At 45.0% G+C, this 22123-nt stretch overlaps 2 protein-coding genes across 3 annotated transcripts in view; both read left to right on the top strand.

Moving 5' to 3' along the window:
* Nucleotides 1-13040, top strand: part of LOC115118883 (kinesin-like protein KIF13B) — a 98351-nt gene extending 85311 nt beyond the window's left edge. The window contains exons 37-41 of the mRNA XM_065008577.1: nt 309-420; nt 763-854; nt 2472-2555; nt 2995-5278; nt 9802-13040. Coding sequence (XP_064864649.1) covers nt 309-420; nt 763-854; nt 2472-2555; nt 2995-5278; nt 9802-10058 — 2829 coding nt within the window. The 3' untranslated portion in view covers nt 10059-13040. The remainder of the gene's footprint in view (nt 1-308; nt 421-762; nt 855-2471; nt 2556-2994; nt 5279-9801) is intronic.
* Nucleotides 13041-14390: 1350 nt separating this feature from the next.
* LOC115123477 (homeobox-containing protein 1-like) overlaps nt 14391-22123 on the top strand; it is a 35456-nt gene continuing 27723 nt past the window's right edge. For both annotated transcript variants that reach the window (XM_029652829.2, XM_029652827.2), the window contains exons 1-3: nt 14391-14585; nt 16540-17157; nt 17563-17648. In XM_029652829.2, coding sequence (XP_029508689.1) covers nt 14545-14585; nt 16540-17157; nt 17563-17648 — 745 coding nt within the window. In that variant the 5' untranslated portion in view covers nt 14391-14544. The remainder of the gene's footprint in view (nt 14586-16539; nt 17158-17562; nt 17649-22123) is intronic.

Raw genomic sequence — 22123 nt, 5'->3', positions numbered from 1 at the left:
CAAACACCATGGAAACATACTCTAACAACACCTTAACTGTCAAACACCATGGCAACATACTCTAACAACACCTCAACGAACAACAAAACAGTAACCATATCTCTACCAACCAGGGTTGGGGTCAATTTAATTTCAATACCAGTCAGGAAGTACAATCAAATTCCAATTGTCTTCAATGATTTTAAATTTGCTTTCTGAATTGAAATGGAATTGACCCCAACCCTGCTGCCAACTATATATCACAAAAATGGTTCTACTGTACCACATTGGGTAAAGCGGTTCTACTGTTCCATCCCTGGTATCCTCAGGGCTGGTCCGAGAGTCACCAGGACCTGTCAGTTGTTCCTCCCCCGTCCCATTCCAGACGTACCCTCTCTGGCTCCACTCTACCTCTGGCCCAGAACATCCTCCCTGACGCTGGTGAGAACAACACAGTCCTCTGATATAACCTCAGGGCTAATGGTCGCTATCCTTTTCCTCACTGTTGAGCCTTCACTGCTCTGGTGCTGCTATTATATTACCTGTTCTGCCTGTCCTCTGATATAACCTCAGGGCTAATGGTCGCTATCCTTTTCCTCACTGTTGAGCCTTCACTGCTCTGGTGCTGCTATTATATTACCTGTTCTGCCTATGCTCTGGTTTCTTCTGTTGGGTTTCTCCTCTCCAGTTTATAGCTTCCTCTTCCTCTCTTCTTCCTCTTCCTCCCTGTACGACCTCAAGGCCTCTCACTGCATGCTCGTGCTACCTATTATTTCTCCCCAGTCAAGGCTCTGGTCCCTCCTGTCCCCCAACTGCTCAAGTCCCTGTTCTCCGCCAGGGAGGAGAAGAGAGACCTGACTCCTGTCCCCCAACAGGTAAACTAAACTAAGGCCGTCATTTATTTGGATAGTTTGACCATCTGTAGATCCTCAATAGGGAACTGTCTGTTCGTAAGCAACTGGTTACTAAGGTTAGGGTCAGAATAGAGGTTAAGGGTCAGTGAATTGTTTGTTTAAATTTTGTTGAACCTTTTTAACAGTAACAACTGCTTTCTGGTCAGTTCTTAGACATTCACATTATCTCACACATTTAGCATACCGCATGTAGAAGCAGCCATAGTCTTGTTTTTAGAGACTGTATCTGTCCAAGGGCCTTTTTGTATGGGAGTATTGTCCAGCAGTGTGAAGATGTGGTGGAGTGGACAGGAGAGGGGACAGTGGTTGAGTCCCAGGTGTTATGGGCTGAGCCAGAGGACGACCGGCTTCAGTTCTGTTTGGACCTGCTGACAATGGTTTCCGTGGCGACTCCTTCTCCTTCTAGCATCTTCCAATCAAAACATGTGAAAACAATCACTTGTCAGTTCTCAGAATTCCAGAATTCATCTAGAACTCTGCTGATCTGCCACCAATGTCTCTAGGGGCCCCTCCCCCTTACCCCTTCTCTGAGAAGAGAGAGGTTTGGAATGTTTAGCTATAAATGTATTTTTTAAAATAATGCCTTATTTTAATTCCCAGGGTTTTGAGCAGGTCAGAAAGGACATTTTGAATGGAGGTTGATTTAATAGAAAAGGGACAGGAATTTGTGTGCTGTCCCTAGATCAGAGGCTGGAGTCGGTATACTGTCCCTAGATCAGAGACTGGAGTCGGTATACTGTCCCTAGATCAGAGGCTGGAGTCGGTATACTGTCCCTAGATCAGAGGCTGGAGTCGGTATACTGTCCCTAGATCAGAGGCTGGAATCTGTATACTGTCCCTAGATCAGAGGCTGGAGTCGGTATACTGTCCCTAGATCAGAGACTGGAGTCGGTATACTGTCCCTAGATCAGAGACTGGAGTCTGTATACTGTCCCTAGATCAGAGGCTGGAGTCGGTATACTGTCCCTAGATCAGAGGCTGGAGTCGGTATACTGTCCCTAGATCAGAGGCTGGAGTCGGTATACTGTCCCTAGATCAGAGGCTGGAGTCGGTATACTGTCCCTAGATCAGAGGCTGGAATCTGTATACTGTCCCTAGATCAGAGGCTGGAGTCGGTATACTGTCCCTAGATCAGAGGCTGGAGTCGGTATACTGTCCCTAGATCAGAGGCTGGAATCTGTATACTGTCCCTAGATCAGAGGCTGGAGTCGGTATACTGTCCCTAGATCAGAGGCTGGAGTCGGTATACTGTCCCTAGATCAGAGGCTGGAATCTGTATACTGTCCCTAGATCAGAGGCTGGAGTCGGTATACTGTCCCTAGATCAGAGGCTGGAGTCGGTATACTGTCCCTAGATCAGAGGCTGGAGTCGGTATACTGTCCCTAGATCAGAGGCTGGAATCTGTATACTGTCCCTAGATCAGAGGCTGGAGTCGGTATACTGTCCCTAGATCAGAGGCTGGAGTCGGTATACTGTCCCTAGATCAGAGGCTGGAATGACATCTATGATTAATTTAACTGTCAATATACTCTGCGAAACATCTCAGATCAAATTTTAACACGAAACTCTCATTTTTAGCCTGTTCCTCGGAGCCTGCCTTTCATCAGAGTGCAGTCACCAAGTGTTGAAGAGGACTTGGATACCACACTTGGTCGTCACTTGGTAAAAGTCACTTGATCTCATGTCCCTAGTTCATTGACTATTTCTTAAATGTTTAGCCCAAATTTCCTTAGGCACTCCGATTTGAGGGATTTGTATGTCTTGCCCAACACTTGTCCAATAATCCAAGAAGGGAACGTCCCGAACAGAGTTGTTGACAATAATACATTTGACATTTTGTTGTTGGGTTTCGTTACAGAAAAATATGAAGAAAATAATGCAGTTAAAAAAATAAAAGACTGGCCCATCCAGCCACACTGGCAATGTAGCGAGTTGTTAGGACACACAAAGCAATATCCATAATAGATAAATAATGTGGTCTTAATAACAAATCAATTACATTGGTCCTACACCTAGGTGTGTGTGTGTGTGTGTGTGTGTGTGCAGTATCATGCTCATCACCATCCATTACTAGTCTGTGTCGCCATTGTTAATTCCACAGGTTCCCATTGGAGAAATCATCCCCCCAGAGAGCCAATCAGAGGCCCCAAAAACCATGCCCCTCCCACCACCCATCATCCCTGAGATGGAAGAGCCCGCCCCCAGCCCGGTCAGCGAGGCGTCTACCAGCGTCTCCATGGCAACCCTGTCAGAGCCCTACCTGATTGGTGGGGACGTCACTCCGTCAGCCAATCTCAGGCCAGATGGCTTTGAGGCGATGCACAGGTCATTCGAGGCAGACATCGGTCGGTACCTTCATCATGACTGTAACATGGCCGACCAGGAGGAAGAGGAGGAGACTCCTCAGATACCCCAGGCCACTGCTACTGACCCGGAGGCTTCGGAGACCGAGAGGACTGATACTAGTACACCCCAGACAGACAGGACTGATACTAGTACACCCCAGACAGACAGGACTGATACTAGTACACCCCAGACAGACAGGACTGACACTAGTACACCCCAGACAGACAGGACTGATACTAGTACACCCCAGACAGACAGGACTGATACTAGTACACCCCAGACAGACAGGACTGATACTAGTACACCCCAGACAGACAGGACTGACACTAGTACACCCCAGACAGACAGGACTGACACTAGTACATCCCAGTCAGACAGGACTGATACTAGTACATCCCAGACAGACAGGACTGATACTAGTACATACCAGGCAGACAGGACTGATACTAGTACATCCCAGGCAGACAGGACTGATACTAGTACATCCCAGGCAGACAGGACTGATACTAGTACATCCCAGACAGACAGGACTGACACTAGTACATCCCAGACAGACAGGACTGATACTAGTACATCCCAGGCAGACAGGACTGATACTAGTACATCCCAGGCAGACAGGACTGACACTAGTACACCCCAGACAGACAGGACTGATACTAGTACACCCCAGACAGACAGGACTGATACTAGTACATCCCAGACCGAGAGGACTGATACTAGTACATCCCAGGCAGACAGGACTGATAAACTCAGAGCAGAATCTCATCTCCCATTAGAACCACACGGCACCTCAGGAGAACCTGAACACGAGACTCCATCAGAGTCACTGACACAGTCCATGCCAAACAAGTCTACACAAGTCCACTACAGACTACTACCGTCTGTAGTGTCAGAACAATCAGTCCAGTCAGAGTCACTGACACAGTCCACACCAGATAAATCTACACATGAACCGTCTATAGTGTCACATCAGTCTGAACCACCAGTCCACATAGAAGAACAAATGGAGTCCGAGATACCTCAGGAACAACCAGAGACGGAGTTAATGTTGTCATCGTCACGGGGACAGACAGAACAACATGTCGGCAAGTCTGTAACGGATCTTCCAGAATCAGAACTGTCTGCATCAGAACAGTCTGCATTTGATCGACCAGAACCACCGGTAGAATCGGCACCAGGTCTTAAAGAGTCTCCACCACTGGACCAGTCTCCACCAGCACCAGCCCTGCTACAAGAATCAGATCAAGCAGCCACAGAACAGACAGGACTGGGTGAATCAGCTGGTTCAGAACCAGTACTAGGCCAAACAGATCAACCAGTAGAAGCATGTCCAGACCAGTCCCAGCCTCCATCAGAGCTACCAGAAGAACTAGACCAGCGGGCACCGGCAGCCCAGTCTGAACCTGCACCTACCCCTGTGGAGCCTCCAGTTGATGAGCCTGCACCTAGCCAACAAGTCAAAGCACCAGCGCCAATCCCAGCACCAGCCCAATCTGTAGCTCCGGGACCTGCCCATCCAGCTCCGACCTCAACACCAGCCCCTACACCTGCCCATCCAGCTCCGACCTCAACACCAACCCCTGCCCCAGCCCCTACACCTGCCCATCCAGCTCCGACCTCAACACCAACCCCTGCCCCAGCCAAAGCCCCTCTTCTAACCCTAAACCCTGTCCCATCACTAGTCGTCAAAACTCCCACTTCCAGTAGCACATCAGCCAACGCATTCAAGATCCAGAAAGTAAAGACATCCGACCTGAAGTCCTTCCAACCTATCTTAGATGAGGATGAAGGCCAGGCAAGGGCAGAAAGAGCTGGGGCCAGTAGTCTGGGTGTTGACCTCTCTGTTCCTCTGGAGAGATTGGAGATCCTCTCCGACTCAGACGAAGGAGTCACAGACGTAACCACAGCCGTGCCTGACTGGCTGAAGGAGGGGGAGTTTGTGACTGTAGGAAGTCATAAAAGTGGGATGGTGAGCTACGTGGGACCTACAGACTTTGCAGAGGGAACCTGGGTTGGAGTGGAGCTAGATTTACCTGCAGGTAGGTAATATAGCAGAGATGATATTATCTCATCTAGATTAGACGGCGACCTCCGTGTTTTGATAGGAGTTCTCAGAAATGCCCCGGTGAACATTAAGTCAGAAATAGCCTCACTAATTTGGGAGATTCTGCTGTTTAATTTGGAATGACAGGTTATTGTCTATATTATGTTAGTGTGCCAGTATTTTATGGTGGCTGTGCCCCACCAGTTCTCTCACTATCAATCTCTCTCTCTCACTATCAATCTCTCTCTTACTATCAATCTCTCTCTTACTATCAATCTCTCTCTCACTATCAATCTCTCTCTCTCACTATCAATCTCTCTCTCACTATCAATCTCTCTCTCACTATCAATCTCTCTCTCACTATCAATCTCTCTCTCTCACTATCAATCTCTCTCTCTCACTATCAATCTCTCTCTCTCACTATCAATCTCTCTCTCACTATCAATCTCTCTCTCTCACTATCAATCTCTCTCTCACTATCAATCTCTCTCTCACTATCAATCTCTCTCTTACTATCAATCTCTCTCTTACTATCAATCTCTCTCACTATCAATCTCTCTCTTACTATCAATCTCTCTCTTACTATCAATCTCTCTCTCACTATCAATCTCTCTCACTATCAATCTCTCTCTCATTATCAATCTCTCTCTCTCTATCAATCTCTCTCTCACTATCAATCTCTCTCTCACTATCAATCTCTCTCTCACTATCAATCTCTCTCTCACTATCAATCTCTCTCTCACTATCAATCTCTCTCTCACCATCAATCCCTCTCTCACTATCAATCTCTCTCTCTCTATCAATCTTACTATCAATCTCTCTCTCACTATCAATCTCTCTCTTACTATCAATCTCTCTCTTACTATCAATCTCTCTCTCACTATCAATCTCTCTCTCACTATCAATCTCTCTCTCACTATCAATCTCTCTCTCACTATCAATCTCTCTCTCTATCAATCTCTCTCTCATTATCAATCTCTCTCTCACTATCAATCTCTCTCTCACTATCAATCTCTCTCTCACTATCAATCCCTCTCTCACTATCAATCTCTCTCTCACTATCAATCTCTCTCTCACTATCAATCTCTCTCTCACTATCAATCTCTCTCTCACTATCAATCTCTCTCTCACTATCAATCTCTCTCTCACTATCAATCTCTCTCTCACTATCAATCTCTCTCGATCTCTATCTCTCTCTCTCTCTATCAATGTCTCTCTCTCTCTCTATCAATCTCTCTCTCACTATCAATCTCTCTCTCACTATCAATCTCTCTCTCTCTCGATCTCTCTATCAATCTCTATCAATGTCTCTATCTCTCTCTCTCTCTATCAATGTCTATCTCTCTCTCTATCAATCTCTCTCTCTCACCATCAATCCCTCTCTCACTATCAATCTCTCTCTCATTATCAATCTCTCTCTCACTATCAATCTCTCTCTCACTATCAATCTCTCTCTCTATCAATCTCTCTCTCACTATCAATCTCTCTCTCTCTATCAATCTCTCTCTCTCTCTCTATCAATCTCTCTCTATCTCTCTCTATCAATCTCTCTCTATCAATCTCTATCAATGTCTCTCTCTCTCTATATATCTCTCTCTCTATCAATCTCTATCAATCTCTCTCTTACTATCAATCTCTCTTACTATCAATCTCTCTCACTATCAATCTCTCTCTCTCACTATCAATCTCTCTTACTATCAATCTCTCTCTCACTATCAATCTCTCTCACTATCAATCTCTCTCTCATTATCAATCTCTCTCTCACTATCAATCTCTCTCTCACTATCAATCTCTCTCTCACTATCAATCTCTCTCTCACTATCAATCTCTCTCTCTCTCGATCTCTCTATCAATCTCTATCAATGTCTCTCTCTCTCTCTCTATCAATCTCTCTATCTCTATCTCTCTCTCTCTCTCTATCAATGTCTATCTCTCTCTCTATCAATCTCTCTCTCACCATCAATCCCTCTCTCACTATCAATCTCTCTCTCATTATCAATCTCTCTCTCACTATCAATCTCTCTCTCACTATCAATCTCTCTCTCTATCAATCTCTCTCTATCTCTCTCTATCAATCTCTCTCTATCAATCTCTATCAATGTCTCTCTCTATGTCTCTCTCTCTATATCAATGTCTCTCTCTCTCTCACCACCAATCTCTCTCTCACTATCAATCTCTCTCTCTCTATCAATCTCTCTCTATCAATCTCTCTATCAATCTCTATCAATGTCTCTCTCTCTCTCTATCAATCTCTCTCTCTCTATCAATCATCTCTCTATCAATCTCTCTCTCTATCAATCTCTCTCTCACTATCAATCTCTCTCTCACTATCAATCTCTCTCTCTATCAATCTCTCTCTCTCTATCAATCTCTCTCTCACTATCAATCTCTCTCTATCAATCTCTCTCTCTCTCTCTATCAATCTCTCTCTATCTCTCTCTATCAATCTCTCTCTATCAATCTCTATCAATGTCTCTCTCTCTCTCTCTATATCTCTCTCTCTCTATCAATCTCTATCAATGTCTCTCTCTCTCTCACCACCAATCTCTCACTATCAATCTCTCTCTCTCTATCAATCTCTCTCTTTCTATCTCTCTATCAATCTCTCTATCAATCTCTATCAATGTCTCTCTCTCTCTCTATCAATCTCTCTCTCTCTATCAATCATCTCTCTATCAATCTCTCTCTCTATCAATCTCTCTCTATCAATCTCTCACTATCAATCTCTCTCTCACTATCAATCTCTCTCTCTCAATCAATCTCTCTCTCATTATCAATCTCTCTCTTACTATCAATCTCTCTCTCACCATCAATCTCTCTCTTACTATCAATCTCTCTCTCACTATCAATCTCTCTCTCACTATCAATCTCTCTCTTACTATCAATCTCTCTCTTACTATCAATCTCTCTCTCACCATCAATCTCTCTCTTACTATCAATCTCTCTCTCACTATCAATCTCTCTCTCACTATCAATCTCTCTCTTACTATCAATCTCTCTCTCACTATCAATCTCTCTCTCACTATCAATCTCTCTCTCACTATCAATCTCTCTCTCACTATCAATCTCTCTCTCTCACTATCAATCTCTCTCTTACTATCAATCTCTCTCTCACTATCAATCTCTCTCTCTCACTATCAATCTCTCTCTCTCAATCAATCTCTCTCTCATTATCAATCTCTCTCTCATTATCAATCTCTATCTCACTATCAATCTCTCTCTCACTATCAATCTCTCTCTCTCACTATCAATCTCTCTCTCACTATCAATCTCTCTCTCTCACTATCAATCTCTCTCTCTCACTATCAATCTCTCTCTCACTATCAATCTCTCTCTCACTATCAATCTCTCTCTCACTATCAATCTCTCTCTCACTATCTCTCTCTCTCACTATCAATCTCTCTCTTACTATCAATCTCTCTCTCACTATCAATCTCTCTCTCTCACTATCAATCTCTCTCTCTCAATCAATCTCTCTCTCATTATCAATCTCTCTCTATCAATCTCTCTCATACTATCAATCTCTCTCTCACTATCAATCTCTCTCTCTCACTATCAATCTCTCTCTCTCAATCAATCTCTCTCTCATTATCAATCTCTATCTCACTATCAATCTCTCTCTCACTATCAATCTCTCTCTCTCACTATCAATCTCTCTCTCATTATCAATCTCTCTCTCACTATCAATCTCTCTCTTACTATCAATCTCTCTCTCACTATCAATCTCTCTCTCACCATCAATCTCTATCTTACTATCAATCTCTCTCTCTCTATCAATCTCTCTCTCATTATCAATCTCTCTCTCACTATCAATCTCTCTCTCACTATCAATCTCTCTCTCACTATCAATCCCTCTCTCACTATCAATCCCTCTCTCACTATCAATCCCTCTCTCACTATCAATCCCTCTCTCACTATCAATCCCTCTCTCACTATCAATCTCTCTCTCACTATCAATCTCTCTCTCACTATCAATCTCTCTCTCACTATCAATCTCACTCTCTCTCGATCTCTCTATCAATCTCTATCAATCTCTCTCTCTATCAATCTCTCTCTCTCTATCTCTATCTCTCTCTCTCTCTATCAATGTCTATCTCTCTCTCTATCAATCTCTCTCTCACCATCAATCCCTCTCTCACTATCAATCTCTCTCTCATTATCAATCTCTCTCTCACTATCAATCTCTCTCTCACTATCAATCTCTCTCTCTCTATCAATCTCTCTCTATCTCTCTCTATCAATCTCTCTCTATCAATCTCTATCAATGTCTCTCTCTCTCTATATATCTCTCTCTCTCTCTATCAATGTCTCTCTCTCTCTCACCATCAATCTCTCTCACTATCAATCTCTCTCTCTCTATCAATCTCTCTCTTTCTATCTCTCTATCAATCTCTCTCTATCAATCTCTATCAATGTCTCTCTCTCTCTATCAATCTCTCTCTCTCTCTCTATAAATCTCTCTCTCTAAATCTCTCTCTCTCTCTATCAATCTGTCTCTCTCTATCAATTTCTCTCTAGGGAAAAACGACGGGTCCGTGGGTGGAAAGCACTACTTCCACTGTAACCCTGGTTACGGTGTGTTGGTGCGTCCTGATAGGGTGAGCCGTGGAGGAGTCGGGGGCGGGGCTAAGCAGAAGCGGCGACAGCAGCAGAAGCGTCGCAGTGCTAACCTATCAGGGTCCAGCCCTAACCTGGCTGCCCTCACTGCCCTGGCCAAGGGAGAGGGGACTGGGGCCAGTCGCAAGGGACAGAACCGCAAGTCCTGGAACAGCTAAGAGGAGAGGGTAGCAGGGTTGGGGTCAATTTCATTTAAATTCAGGAAAACCGAAATTCCATTTTTTCCTCAATGCTTCTCTATGAGACAAATGAACTGAATTGAAATGGTATTGAGCCCAACCCTGAAGGGTAGTTTTCTCTGTATAGTTCCATAGGTGAAAATGAACCATAGGGAGAAGAGAGATCTACATACACTGAACAAAAAATGTAAACACAACAATTTCAAAGATGTTTTACACTTCTTATAATGAAATCAGTCAATTGAAGTGAATTCATTAGGTTCTTAATCTATGGATTTCACATGACTGGGAATACAGTTATGCATCTGTTGGTCACACGGATACCTTAAAAACAGTTTCAAAATAAGTAGTGGCGTGGATCAGATAACCAGTCAGCCAGCAGCATAACACCTTGTACCCCACTGCTGGCTGAAGTCCTGCTCGGTCCCTGGATGGGAGACCAGATGCTGTTGCAAGTGGTGTTGGAGGGCCAGTAGGAGGCACTATTTCCTCTGGTCTAAAAAAAAAATCCCAATACACGAGGGCAGTGATTGGACACTGCTCTGTGTAGGGTGCTGTCTTTCGGATGGGACGTTAAACGGGTGGAAGTCCTGGGCTGGCGTGGTTACACGTGGTCTGTGATTGTGAGGCCGGTTGGACGTACTGCCAAATTCTCTGAAATGGCGTTGGAGGCGGCTTATGGTAGAGAAATTAACACTCAATTATCTGGCAACAGCTCTGGTGGACATTCCTGCAGTCAGCATGCCAATTGCATGCTCCTTCAACTTGAGACATCTGTGGTATTGTGTTGTGACAAAACTGCACATTTTAGAGTGGCTTTTTATTGTCCCCCAGCACAAGGTGCACCTCTGTAATGTACATGCTGTTTAATCAGCTTCTTGATATTCCACACCTGTCAGGTGGATGGATTATCTTAGGAAAGGATAAATACTCACTAGCAGGAATGTAAACAAATTTGCACAAAATTTCAGAGACTGGGTTCTTTTTATTTCAACTTATGAAACATGGGACCGACACTTTAGAAGGTTGATTTTATATTTTTTGTTCAGTGCAGAAGTTCTGTCTCACTACTCCTGTACAAAGGTACCAGGATCGGGTTAAATTCAGTCAATGCAGAAAGGACACTGAAATTCCAAATTAGAATTTAGAATTTAGGTGTTCTTCCGGAATTATACTGGAATTGATTCCAACCCTGGTCGGTAGAGGTGCAGCTGAAAACCACAGGAACATTTCAAGAGATAAGAGATGCACATCTTGCTCATTTTTAAAAGTCTAGCCATCGATGGACAGATAAGAGGAGAGGTCCAGTTTATGATGCTGCATCAATATGCAAGTCCATGTATCCAGGCTTTCATACTGTTATTTCTGTTATGTTTTTTTCTTTGCCTTACAAAGTTGTATAGGGTCTCTCAGGTTCTCATTAAAATAACTAATGTGGTTAAGTAATGTCATGACATATGCTTTCGGAAGCTTTGTTCACCCTGCAGCTCTTAATGCTCAAATCAATACTGACTGCATTGTGTTACGTCCCTGCTACGCTCGTCCCTCGATCTCAGTGCACACAGCCGTCGTGCTATACACATGTCTCGAATCGGATGTGTGTTTCCAGACTGTTGTGATTGGCTGACATGGCTGCTGCTACGCTCGTCCCTCGATCTCAGTGCACACACCCGTCGTGCTATACACACGTCTCGAGTCGGATGTGTGTTTCCAGACTGTTGTGATTGGCTGACATGGCTGCTCTGGTTGTCAAGGTAATGGCAGGCGTACGCGCGTTGCTGTAGGCTGATTGGTGGTGGTGCTCGTGTTTCCTCTCACTCAGAAAGCTGTTGTGCAGCAAGCTAAGTTGACTGACAACAATGCCTGCTATATGGAAGTCTCCCAGTTGCTTTACATGCTCAAAATCATCAAAGCGTGAGAACACTTACAAAGCCTCAAAGGATAAGGATGATCCACCTTCTCAAAACGAGTCATTTTTGTCTGGCCACAGCGGTCAACCTAGGTAGCTGTTTAGTTTGTTGGCACATACAGTCATTTGTTTGTAAACAATTTAACAAGCTACTTAGCTACCATAAGTGTTTGTTGAAACTGTCAACAGAGTAGCAAGCAACAAGATTTGCCAAATAAGTCTTAAAAACCACTTGAAGGAAAATAAATTAGATTTGACTGTTCAGACATAAGTCATTGGCATAAATCCGATTTGTATCTGATTTCAATTCACCTCGAAATATCTGATTCCATGCTTTTTAGGCGTTCCGACTGCAGGAAAGAAAAAAACAGATTAAAATCGGATATGCCTTCAAAAAAAAAGTGGATTTGAGTCACTTCAAACTTCTAGTGTAAACAAGGCTTTAGTGGGTATCATTGTATTGGAATATAGGGATGAACCCCAAATACGTGATGCCCAATGGGTTGCTCTAACTAACAAGTAGTGCACCACCCAGTGGGGAATATGTGTACTGACATTACCACAAATGATGTGCCTTGTTTTATCAACTATGTTAGTAGAACAGTATGGCCCTTTTTTTGTTTGTTCTGAGTTTCTGTTTTTTTTCTAAGGGGAAATATACTGTATACTTGAACTTCCGAACAAGTTTGCACTCTGTCCATTTTGTAATAATACTACTGAAACTCTGCTAGGTTTTATCATTCCGTGTATCTGTTTGGTAAAGTGTGATTTGGGGATAATATTGGGAGGGGAAGAATGCAGACCTGGGAGAATCAGAATGAAGTAAATGGATGAAGAGTTCTGCAATGGTTTAGACATTGGACACTGGGTTTGTTTTTTAATTGATATGTTTGAAAATGTTTTTATACTTGTGATATTCAATTTGATCTGACTATGAATGTTTTAAGACGGACAATTAAAAAGATACACTGTAGAGGAAGAGACAAATCTACATGATTTTGTTTTATATCAATAATATGGTGTTACAATAAACTTTACTGTGGATACACCAAGTTAGAATTGTTTTGACTTTTTGTAGACAAACGGGATTTTGTATTGTGTAACTTTACACTTCTATATGAATAGGAACCAATGCTTAAATCCCTTTGCATGCTCCTACTCCATGTAACTATCATCCATCTTTTCAAGGGTTTTCTGTCATTATGGCTTGTTTGTCGGTTAGTTATGGGTAACTGCACAACTTCTATATAAAGTGTTTTTTCTCCAAATTGCCGGGATGTCACATGACCTAGTTATACCAGTACACGCATAACTTAAGCATTATGAAATTTATATTCGATCAAATACATCTCCGAAATTCGACACTCATTGCTCTCCATACAAAAACTCTTTACTTGTTGACCAAACAACGGAAAATCGCCATCTGCTGGAAGGAGACAGATTTTTCCGCGGGGTTTAGCCTCTTCCTCTCTGCTAAACGCATACCTGTTGCGCGTCAACATAAGTGGGGGGATCAATGGAATAATGCCGTATGGAAAGAGAATCCGTTTACTTGGTATATTTGTTGCGACACGGTACCGTTTTGCGTGGCTTTAACATTTACCGTGTGTGGTCCTGGTCCGCAGAGATGACTGTAAGGAATATCAGTTCGGCCAACATCTGCATGCAGAGAACTGACCAATAACGTTAAGAAACATGCTCAATCAAAGCTGGCTAACCAATTACAGAGCGCTGGTGTAAAGCAGTTGATCCGCCCACTTCTGACACGCCCACTTTCAGTCACTCCCGTTTTTTTACCGTTATTTAACTAGACAAGTCGGTGAAGAACATATTCTTATTTACTATTGACTGTCTACCCCGGACGATGTTGGGCCATTTGTGCGCCGCCCTATGGGACTCCTAATCATGGCCGGATGTGATGCAGCCTGGATTCGAACCAGGGAGTGTCTTAAATGCAGTGCCTTAGACAGCTGCACCACTCCGGCTCCCACAAATGCAGTTACCCGTGCTTGCAACTCCAAAACAGTACCAAAAACAATGTTGTTTGTGAATAACAATTGGTTCTTAATGATTTACCTTGTTAACAAAACTTGTTAAAACTATAAAAACTAACCTCACAAAGTGAACGGTCTCGCGCACTGAACTGCGCATGTGCAAGCTGTCAAATCGAAGGCACTCCATTGACATAAAATATTTCTCTAGGAAGATTTGTCAATTTCACGAGGTTGGAATAACAACGTGTTCAACAACCTAAGACATTGTCTCGAATCTAGGTGGTAACTTTTTTGTTTGTTTTGATTTCCAGAAAATGAACAACGTTTCTTATTGGCTTCTGAAAGCCAGACGCATCTGTTTGACATTCCCGGAAGCGCTCCCGGAAATCTCGCGATGTCTCATCCCCCCTTGTGGGTTTAATAACTGTGACAATAAGCTTGTAATTGAAATCTAGCGTTAGCACTCCTGCTACAACCAGGCGGTCGATGTGTTGTTGCTACTGTTAATAAGTGGCATTTCCCCTCCCCACACACACTGTTCAGTGGTGGTATGCGATTTTAAATGGTCAAATGTACAGAGGCACATCGAGATAGAGAGCCAAGGTAAGATGTGATATATTTAGCTAGCTAACGTTAGCCCGTCAAAAATTAGCTAACGTAAAACTAGCTAGCCTATAGCTAAATTACTTTCATTGGTGGTTTAGCAGTTAGCTATATTACCATCTGGGAAAATAACTAAGCACACACTTAAATGTAACTGAAACAGTTGTCGTTTGGCGATTTTTAGCTAGCTAAGTGCATGGGTAAAAGTCAGTCAGCTAACTTAGTATTTTGAGTTTGCTAGCGAGTTAGCCAATAACCAAACAAGCAGTAGTAGGTAGGTAACTAGTTAGAGTTGGTACAGAAACGGTTACTGTATCTGAAAACAGAGCTAGCGAAAGTTGGCTAACTAAGTCCTTCAGATAGACTGACCTACCAAGTAAAAACAGACTGGCATAACGACGTTCACTAACTAGCTCCAGTAGCAGTAACAGTTTTGGTACCAATTCTCTTTGTTTGCCATAATTGCCAGCGATGTAACTAATTGCATTGCCTAATAACTGTCATGTAAACGAATGTTTATGACAGGAATTATTTGGGGATTTAATCTGGGCGTTCCGCAGATGTGCAGCTTTAAACCCACATAAATATTCGAATGAGAACTTTTATTTCCCATGATGCAGTATACGCACCCAGCTGTTTGCAGATGTCAGAAACACAAACAAATAGTGTCGTTATAGACCGTAAGTCGATTTATATTAAGCTAAGTGAAAACAGCCTCGCTGTTTGCATGTGCAGCATTGACTGAACGCAAATGTCTTGCTCCAGCAACAACAATGGTATCCTTGAGTGACTGAGTGCTAGGTACAAATTACATTTACATTTACATTTAAGTCATTTAGCAGACGCTCTTATCCAGAGCGACTTACAAATTGGTGCTTTCACCTTATGACATCCAGTGGAACAGCCACTTTACAATAGTGCATCTAGGTCTTTTAAGGGGGGAGAAGGATTACTTTATCCTATCCTAGGTATTCCTTAAAGAGGTGGGGTTTCAGGTGTCTCCGGAAGGTGGTGATTGACTCCGCTGTCCTGGCGTCGTGAGGGAGTTTGTTCCACCATTGGGGGGCCAGAGCAGCGAACAGTTTTGACTGGGCTGAGCGGGAACTGTACTTCCTCAGTGGTAGGGAGGCGAGCAGGCCAGAGGTGGATGAACGCAGTGCCCTTGTTTGGGTGTAGGGCCTGATCAGAGCCTGGAGGTAGTGAGGTGCCGTTCCCCTCACAGCTCCGTAGGCAAGCACCATGGTCTTGTAGCGGATGCGAGCTTCAACTGGAAGCCAGTGGAGAGAGCGGAGGAGCGGGGTGACGTGAGAGAACTTGGGAAGGTTGAACACCAGACGGGCTGCGGCGTTCTGGATGAGTTGTAGGGGTTTAATGGCACAGGCAGGGAGCCCAGCCAACAGCGAGTTGCAGTAATCCAGACGGGAGATGACAAGTGCCTGGATTAGGACCTGCGCCGCTTCCTGTGTGAGGCAGGGACAAATGGACGTTACACACGGCTTTATCACTTTTCAACATTCAAATATCGTTTTATAGAAGGTCAAGTTAAAAACTCTAACCAGTCTCCGTGCATTAATACCAGTATATCGTAACATCTGTATGCCAAAACACCATGCAGAGAGAACTGTCGCTACGTGCATCTTTGGAACTTGTCTACTGATAGAAAGATCTAGTCATGTTGCCTCACAAGATGGAAAATGTGCTGCACCCTGGTTGATTCTATTGATCTCTTCTACCCTGAAATGTGTATGGAACACTGTACAGAGAGATGCTTGGCCTGTGGGAAAACCATTTGTTCATTTGTTATTGCTCTTAAGCACAGCGAAATTATTGAGATCGGATCAGCTAATGCTTTCAAGGTGACTCCGTGTGTTTCTGCTGTCCCTCCCCCTCACGCCTTTTCTCTCCTTCTCCTCTCACTGTGTATTTTTTTTTTCTTCTCACCCCTCTTCTCCAGGATGTCTCATTACACAGACGAGCCTCGCTTCACCATCGAGCAGATCGACTTGCTCCAGAGGCTGCGGCGTACGGGCATGACCAAGCAGGAGATCCTCCACGCCATGGACACCCTAGATCGGCTGGACCGCGAGCACGGGGCCAAGTTTGGACATCGCACCTCCTACGGGGGAGGAGCGAACAGCTCTGTGTCAGACCCTAATTACACCACCTCCAACAACACTGCAGCTACCACCTCCTCGTCCAGTATGACTGTTGATGATGATAATAATAATAATTCCACCAGTGGGAGCAGTGAGGTAAACAACATCACCCTGGTCGCTTCCTGCACCAACTCTACCGTCGCACAGACACAGTACCTCTCACCGCGCGGGGGGCTGTCCCCGTCGCCTAGCAACAGCTACGACACCTCCCCACTGCCCTCCGCCGTCCGCCACTCCCCAGTGTCACTGGTCACCATGGCGCAGAACGGGGGACGGGACAGCCTGGCGGCGACGCCCAATGGGAAGCTCTCGCCGCCGCGGTACCCGGTGAACAGTGCAGCGGCCGCCAGGGCGTTCGGGTTCGAGGCAACTGAGGAGGAGCTGGAAATCGATGACAAGGTGGAGGAGCTCATGAGGTCAGTGATGATGGGGGTCAGGGTGGGGTCAAAGTAAACACACCAGCCTACAGAGATCTAGCCTGAAATCCAGAACCTGTTTTGTGGTAACTTGTCACACCTTATACTCCGTGTCATGACAAACATAGGAGTGGCAAGGATTTGTCATGACATGGAGTGGAATGATAGATTATCAGACTGGTACCCAGGCTAACAGGGATCCTATTCCATATGTAATTTTATTCACCAGTCTACCACCATCAGGACTGTAGTCACACCAAAAAAAAGCATGCACACATTTATAATGTATATACTCATGATTTAGTCGCTTTGGACTTTAAAAGGCTTTGTTTAAATGGCATATATTCTATATAACAATAACACTGGTTAACCTATTTATGCACTGTCGTGTATGTGTGTAAACAGGAGAGACGGCAGCATCGTGAAGGAGGAGATCAAGTCGTTCCTGGGGAACAGGAGAATCTCTCAGGCTGTGGTGGCCCAGGTCACAGGTCAGTAACAAAGGCACTGTGGTGGCCCAGGTCACAGGTCAGTAACAAAGGCACTGTGGTGGCCCAGGTCACAGGTCAGTAACAAAGGCACTGTGGTGGCCCAGGTCACAGGTCAGTAACAAAGGCACTGTGGTGGCCCAGATCACAGGTCAGTAACAAAGACGCTGTGAGGTCACAGGTCAGTAACAAAGACACTGTGGTGGCCCAGGTCACAGGTCAGTAACAAAGACACTGTGAGGTCACAGGTCAGTAACAAAGGCGCTGTGGTGGCCCAGATCACAGGTCAGTAACAAAGACGCTGTGGTGGCCCAGGTCACAGGTCAGTAACAAAGACACTGTGGTGTCACAGGTCAGTAACAAAGACACTGTGGTGGCCCAGGTCACAGGTCAGTAACAAAGACACTGTGGTGGCCCAGGTCACAGGTCAGTAACAAAGACACTGTGGTGGCCCAGGTCACAGGTCAGTAACAAAGACACTGGTGGCCCAGGTCACAGGTCAGTAACAAAGACACTGTGGTGTCACAGGTCAGTAACAAAGACACTGTGGTGGCCCAGATCACAGGTCCGTAACAAAGACACTGTGGTGGCCCAGATCACAGGTCAGTAACAAAGACACTGTGGTGGCCCAGGTCACAGGTCAGTAACAAAGACACTGTGGTGGCCCAGGTCACAGGTCAGTAACAAAGACACTGTGGTGTCAGGTCAGTAACAAAGACACTGTGGTGGCCCAGGTCACAGGTCAGTAACAAAGGCACTGTGGTGGCCCAGGTCACAGGTCAGTAACAAAGGCACTGTGGTGTCACAGGTCAGTAACAAAGGCACTGTGGTGGCCCAGGTCACAGGTCAGTAACAAAGACACTGGTGGCCCAGATCACAGGTCAGTAACAAAGACACTGTGGTGGCCCAGGTCACAGGTCAATAACAAAGGCACTGTGGTGTCACAGGTCAGTAACAAAGGCACTGTGGTGTCACAGAGCAGTAACACCTTGAAGCTTCCACTATATTTGACAACCCCTCCCACAAGGCTCACACAGCAATCAGAAACCTGTCACACACAGACATTGAATTAAATACACTGCTTAAAAAAATAAAGGGAACACTTAAACAACACAATGTAACTCCAAGTCAATCACACTTCTGTGAAATCAAACTGTCCACTTAGGAAGCAACACTGATTGACAATAAATTTCACATGCTGTTGTGCAACTGGAATAGACAACAGGTGGAAATTCTAGGCAATTAGCAAGACACCCCCAATAAAGGAGTGGTTCTGCAGGTGGTGACCACAGACCTCTTCTCAGTTCCTATGCTTCCTGGCTGATGTTTTGGTCACTTTTGAATGCTGGCGGTGCTTTCACTCTAGTGGTAGCATGAGACTGAGTCTACAACCCACACAAGTGGCTCAGGTGGTGCAGCTCATCCAGGATGGCACATCAATGCGAGCTGTGGCACGAAGGTTTGCTGTGTCTGTCAGCGTAGTGTCCAGAGCATGGAGGCGCTACCAGGAGACAGGCCAGTACATCAGGAGACGTGGAGGAGGCCGTAGGAGGGCAACAACCCAGCAGCAGGACCGCTACCTCCGCCTTTGTGCAAGGAGGAGCAGGAGGAGCACTGCCAGAGCCCTGCAAAATGACCTCCAGCAGGCCACAAATGTGCATGTGTCTGCTCAAACGGTCAGAAACAGACTCCATGAGGGTGGTACGAGGGCCCGACGTCCACAGGTGGGGGTTGTGCTTACAGCCCAACACTGTGCAGGACGTTTGGCATTTGCCAGAGAACACCAAGATTGGCAAATTCGCCACTGGCGCCCTGTGCTCTTCACAGATGAAAGCAGGTTCACACTGAGCACATGTGACAGAGTCTGGAGACGCCGTGGAGAACGTTCTGCTGCCTGCAACGTCCTCCAGCATGACCGGTTTGGCGGTGGGTCAGTCAAGGTGTGGGGTGGCATTTCTTTGGGGGGCCGCACAGCCCCCAGAGGTAGCCTGACTGCCATTAGGTTCCGAGATTAGATCCTCAGACCCCTTGTGAGACCATATGCTGGTGCGGTTGGCCCTGGGTTCCTCCTAATGAAAGACGATGCTAGACCTCATGTGGCTGGAGTGTGTCAACAGTTCCTGCAAGAGGAAGGCATTGATGCTATGGACTGGCCCGCCCATTCCCCAGACCTGAATCCAATTGAGCAGATCTGGGACATCATGTCTTGCTCCATCCACCAACTCTGTTGCACCACAGAGTGTCCAGGATTTGGCGGATGCTTTAGTGCAGGTCTGGGAGGAGATCCCTCAGGAGACCATCCGCCACCTCATCAGGAGCATGCCCAGGCGTTGTAGGGAGGTCATACAGGCACGTGGAGGCCACACACACTACTGAGCCTCATTTTGACTTGTTTTAAGGACATTACATCAAAGTTGGATCAGCCTGTAGTGTGGTTTTCCACTTTAATTTTGAGTGTGACTCCAAATCCAGACCTCCATGGGTTGATAAATTTGATTTCCATTGATAATTTTTGTGTGATTTTGTTGTCAGCACATTCAACTATGTAAAGAAAAAAGTATTTAATAAGAATATTTCATTAATTCAGATCTAGGATGTGTTATTTTAGTGTTCCTTTTATTTTTTTGAGCAGTGTATATTATATTTAATTTAACCAGACATATATGCACAGTAGTGATGTGGCTACAGTAGTGATTGCTAGGGTTGCACATTTTGGGGAGTATTTAGAGGTGGAAATGTTCCGTGGGGATTAACAGGAATATATCCAAATTAATACCATTTAAATGTAGATGTTTTTTTGCATTGGATATATTTACCATGTCATATGGAGACAGAAACATAAACCTTTTACCTCATCATAAGTAGACATAATTGCAAATTATTAAATCTTTCCAATAGAAAAAATATATATATATTATTTAGTTACGAATTTAACTTTAATTGAGTTGACTCTTCACATGGGTTGATTTCACTGAACAGCAAAAGAAAGGGAATATTGAATGATCCCCAATGATCCATTGCATCTCCCAAAAACGTTTTCAACATACATCTGTAAAATGAGTCTAGAAACTAAAGCTTTGGTCGTCTTCCTCTCAGGCTTCCATGTCTTCTCCCTAGACCTCCTCAATGTCCACCTCTTGAACATCAGACTCTGAGGCCTCATCTTCATTGTCACTTACCAACCTTGTTGAGGATGGGTTGTTGTCAGGCTCAAAAACCCTCAAATTTGCCTGGATGGCCACCAATTTTGGTGTGTGTGTTCCCAAACAAGGACCAGTTGCGCTCTGAGGCGGCTGATGTTGGTGGGATTTGGAGGATGATGGAGGCAACAGGGGAAAGAGACTCAGATCCACAAAGTCCCTTCCACCAGGTGGCTGAAGAGATATGTTGGCACGACTGCCATATTGCATCTCCATCCCAAAGCCCTTGCTTGGAAGTGTAGTACGCCAGACTGCCAAGAACCTTGTCTTCATCCAGGCCAAGGTGGCGAGACACAGTAGTGATGACACCATAGGCCTTGTTGATCTCTGCACCAGACAGGATGCTCTTGCCAGCATACTTGGGGTCCAACATGTAATCTGCAGCATGTATTGGATTCAGGCAGAAGTCTTCACACTTTTTGATGTATTTCAGAACTGCAGTTTCCTCTGCTTGGAGCAACAGTGAAGTGGGCAGGGCAGGACAGATTTCTTCTCTTACATCTGCAAGCAGAGTCTGAACATCAGACAGGATGGCTTTGTCTCCCTCATTCCGTGCGATGGCTACTGCTATAGGTTTCAGGCTGCTTACCACTCTCTCCCAAAATACATCACCCAGGAGGATCCTCTTGATGGGGCTGTCCATATCGGCAGACTGTGATATGACCATTTCTTGGAGAGGCTCCTTCCCCTCCAGGAGACTGTCGAACATGATTTGCTGGGCAGCTTCAATGTGGTGCTCTTAGTCTTCTCACTTTGCTTGGTGAGGTAGATGGCTGCTATAACTTGATGACCCTTCACATACCTAACCATTTCCTTGGCTCTCTTGTAGAGTGTATCTATTGTTTTCAGCGCCAATGATATCCTTGAGGAGCAGATTCAATGCATGAGCAGCCAATGGGTGTGAGGGTGAGGGTAGGACTCCTCCCACTTTAGACCAATCAGCCTTCATGTTCGCAGCATTGTCTGTCACCCAGTGCAAATACCTTCTGTGGTCCAAGGTCATTGGTTGGCTTCAGCTAGAGACCGGTGTGTCTGTTGTCCCTTGTGTCTGTGCTCTGGTAGAATACTGGTTGAGGGTTCAGAGAGAATGTAGTTAATTATTTCTTGCCCACGAACATTCGACCACCCATCAGAGATGATTGCAATACAGTCTGCTTTCTCTAGGATTTGCTTGACCTTCACTTGAACTCTGTTGCATCCAGCGATAAATGAGTAGATAAAGCATGTCTGGTTGGAGGGGTGTATGCTGGGTGAAGAACATTCAGAAATCTCTTCCAA

Source organism: Oncorhynchus nerka, linkage group LG24 (assembly GCF_034236695.1).
Source record: "Oncorhynchus nerka isolate Pitt River linkage group LG24, Oner_Uvic_2.0, whole genome shotgun sequence".
NCBI classification, from domain to species: domain Eukaryota; kingdom Metazoa; phylum Chordata; class Actinopteri; order Salmoniformes; family Salmonidae; genus Oncorhynchus; species Oncorhynchus nerka.
This window is presented reverse-complemented; position numbering and strand designations above follow the sequence as displayed.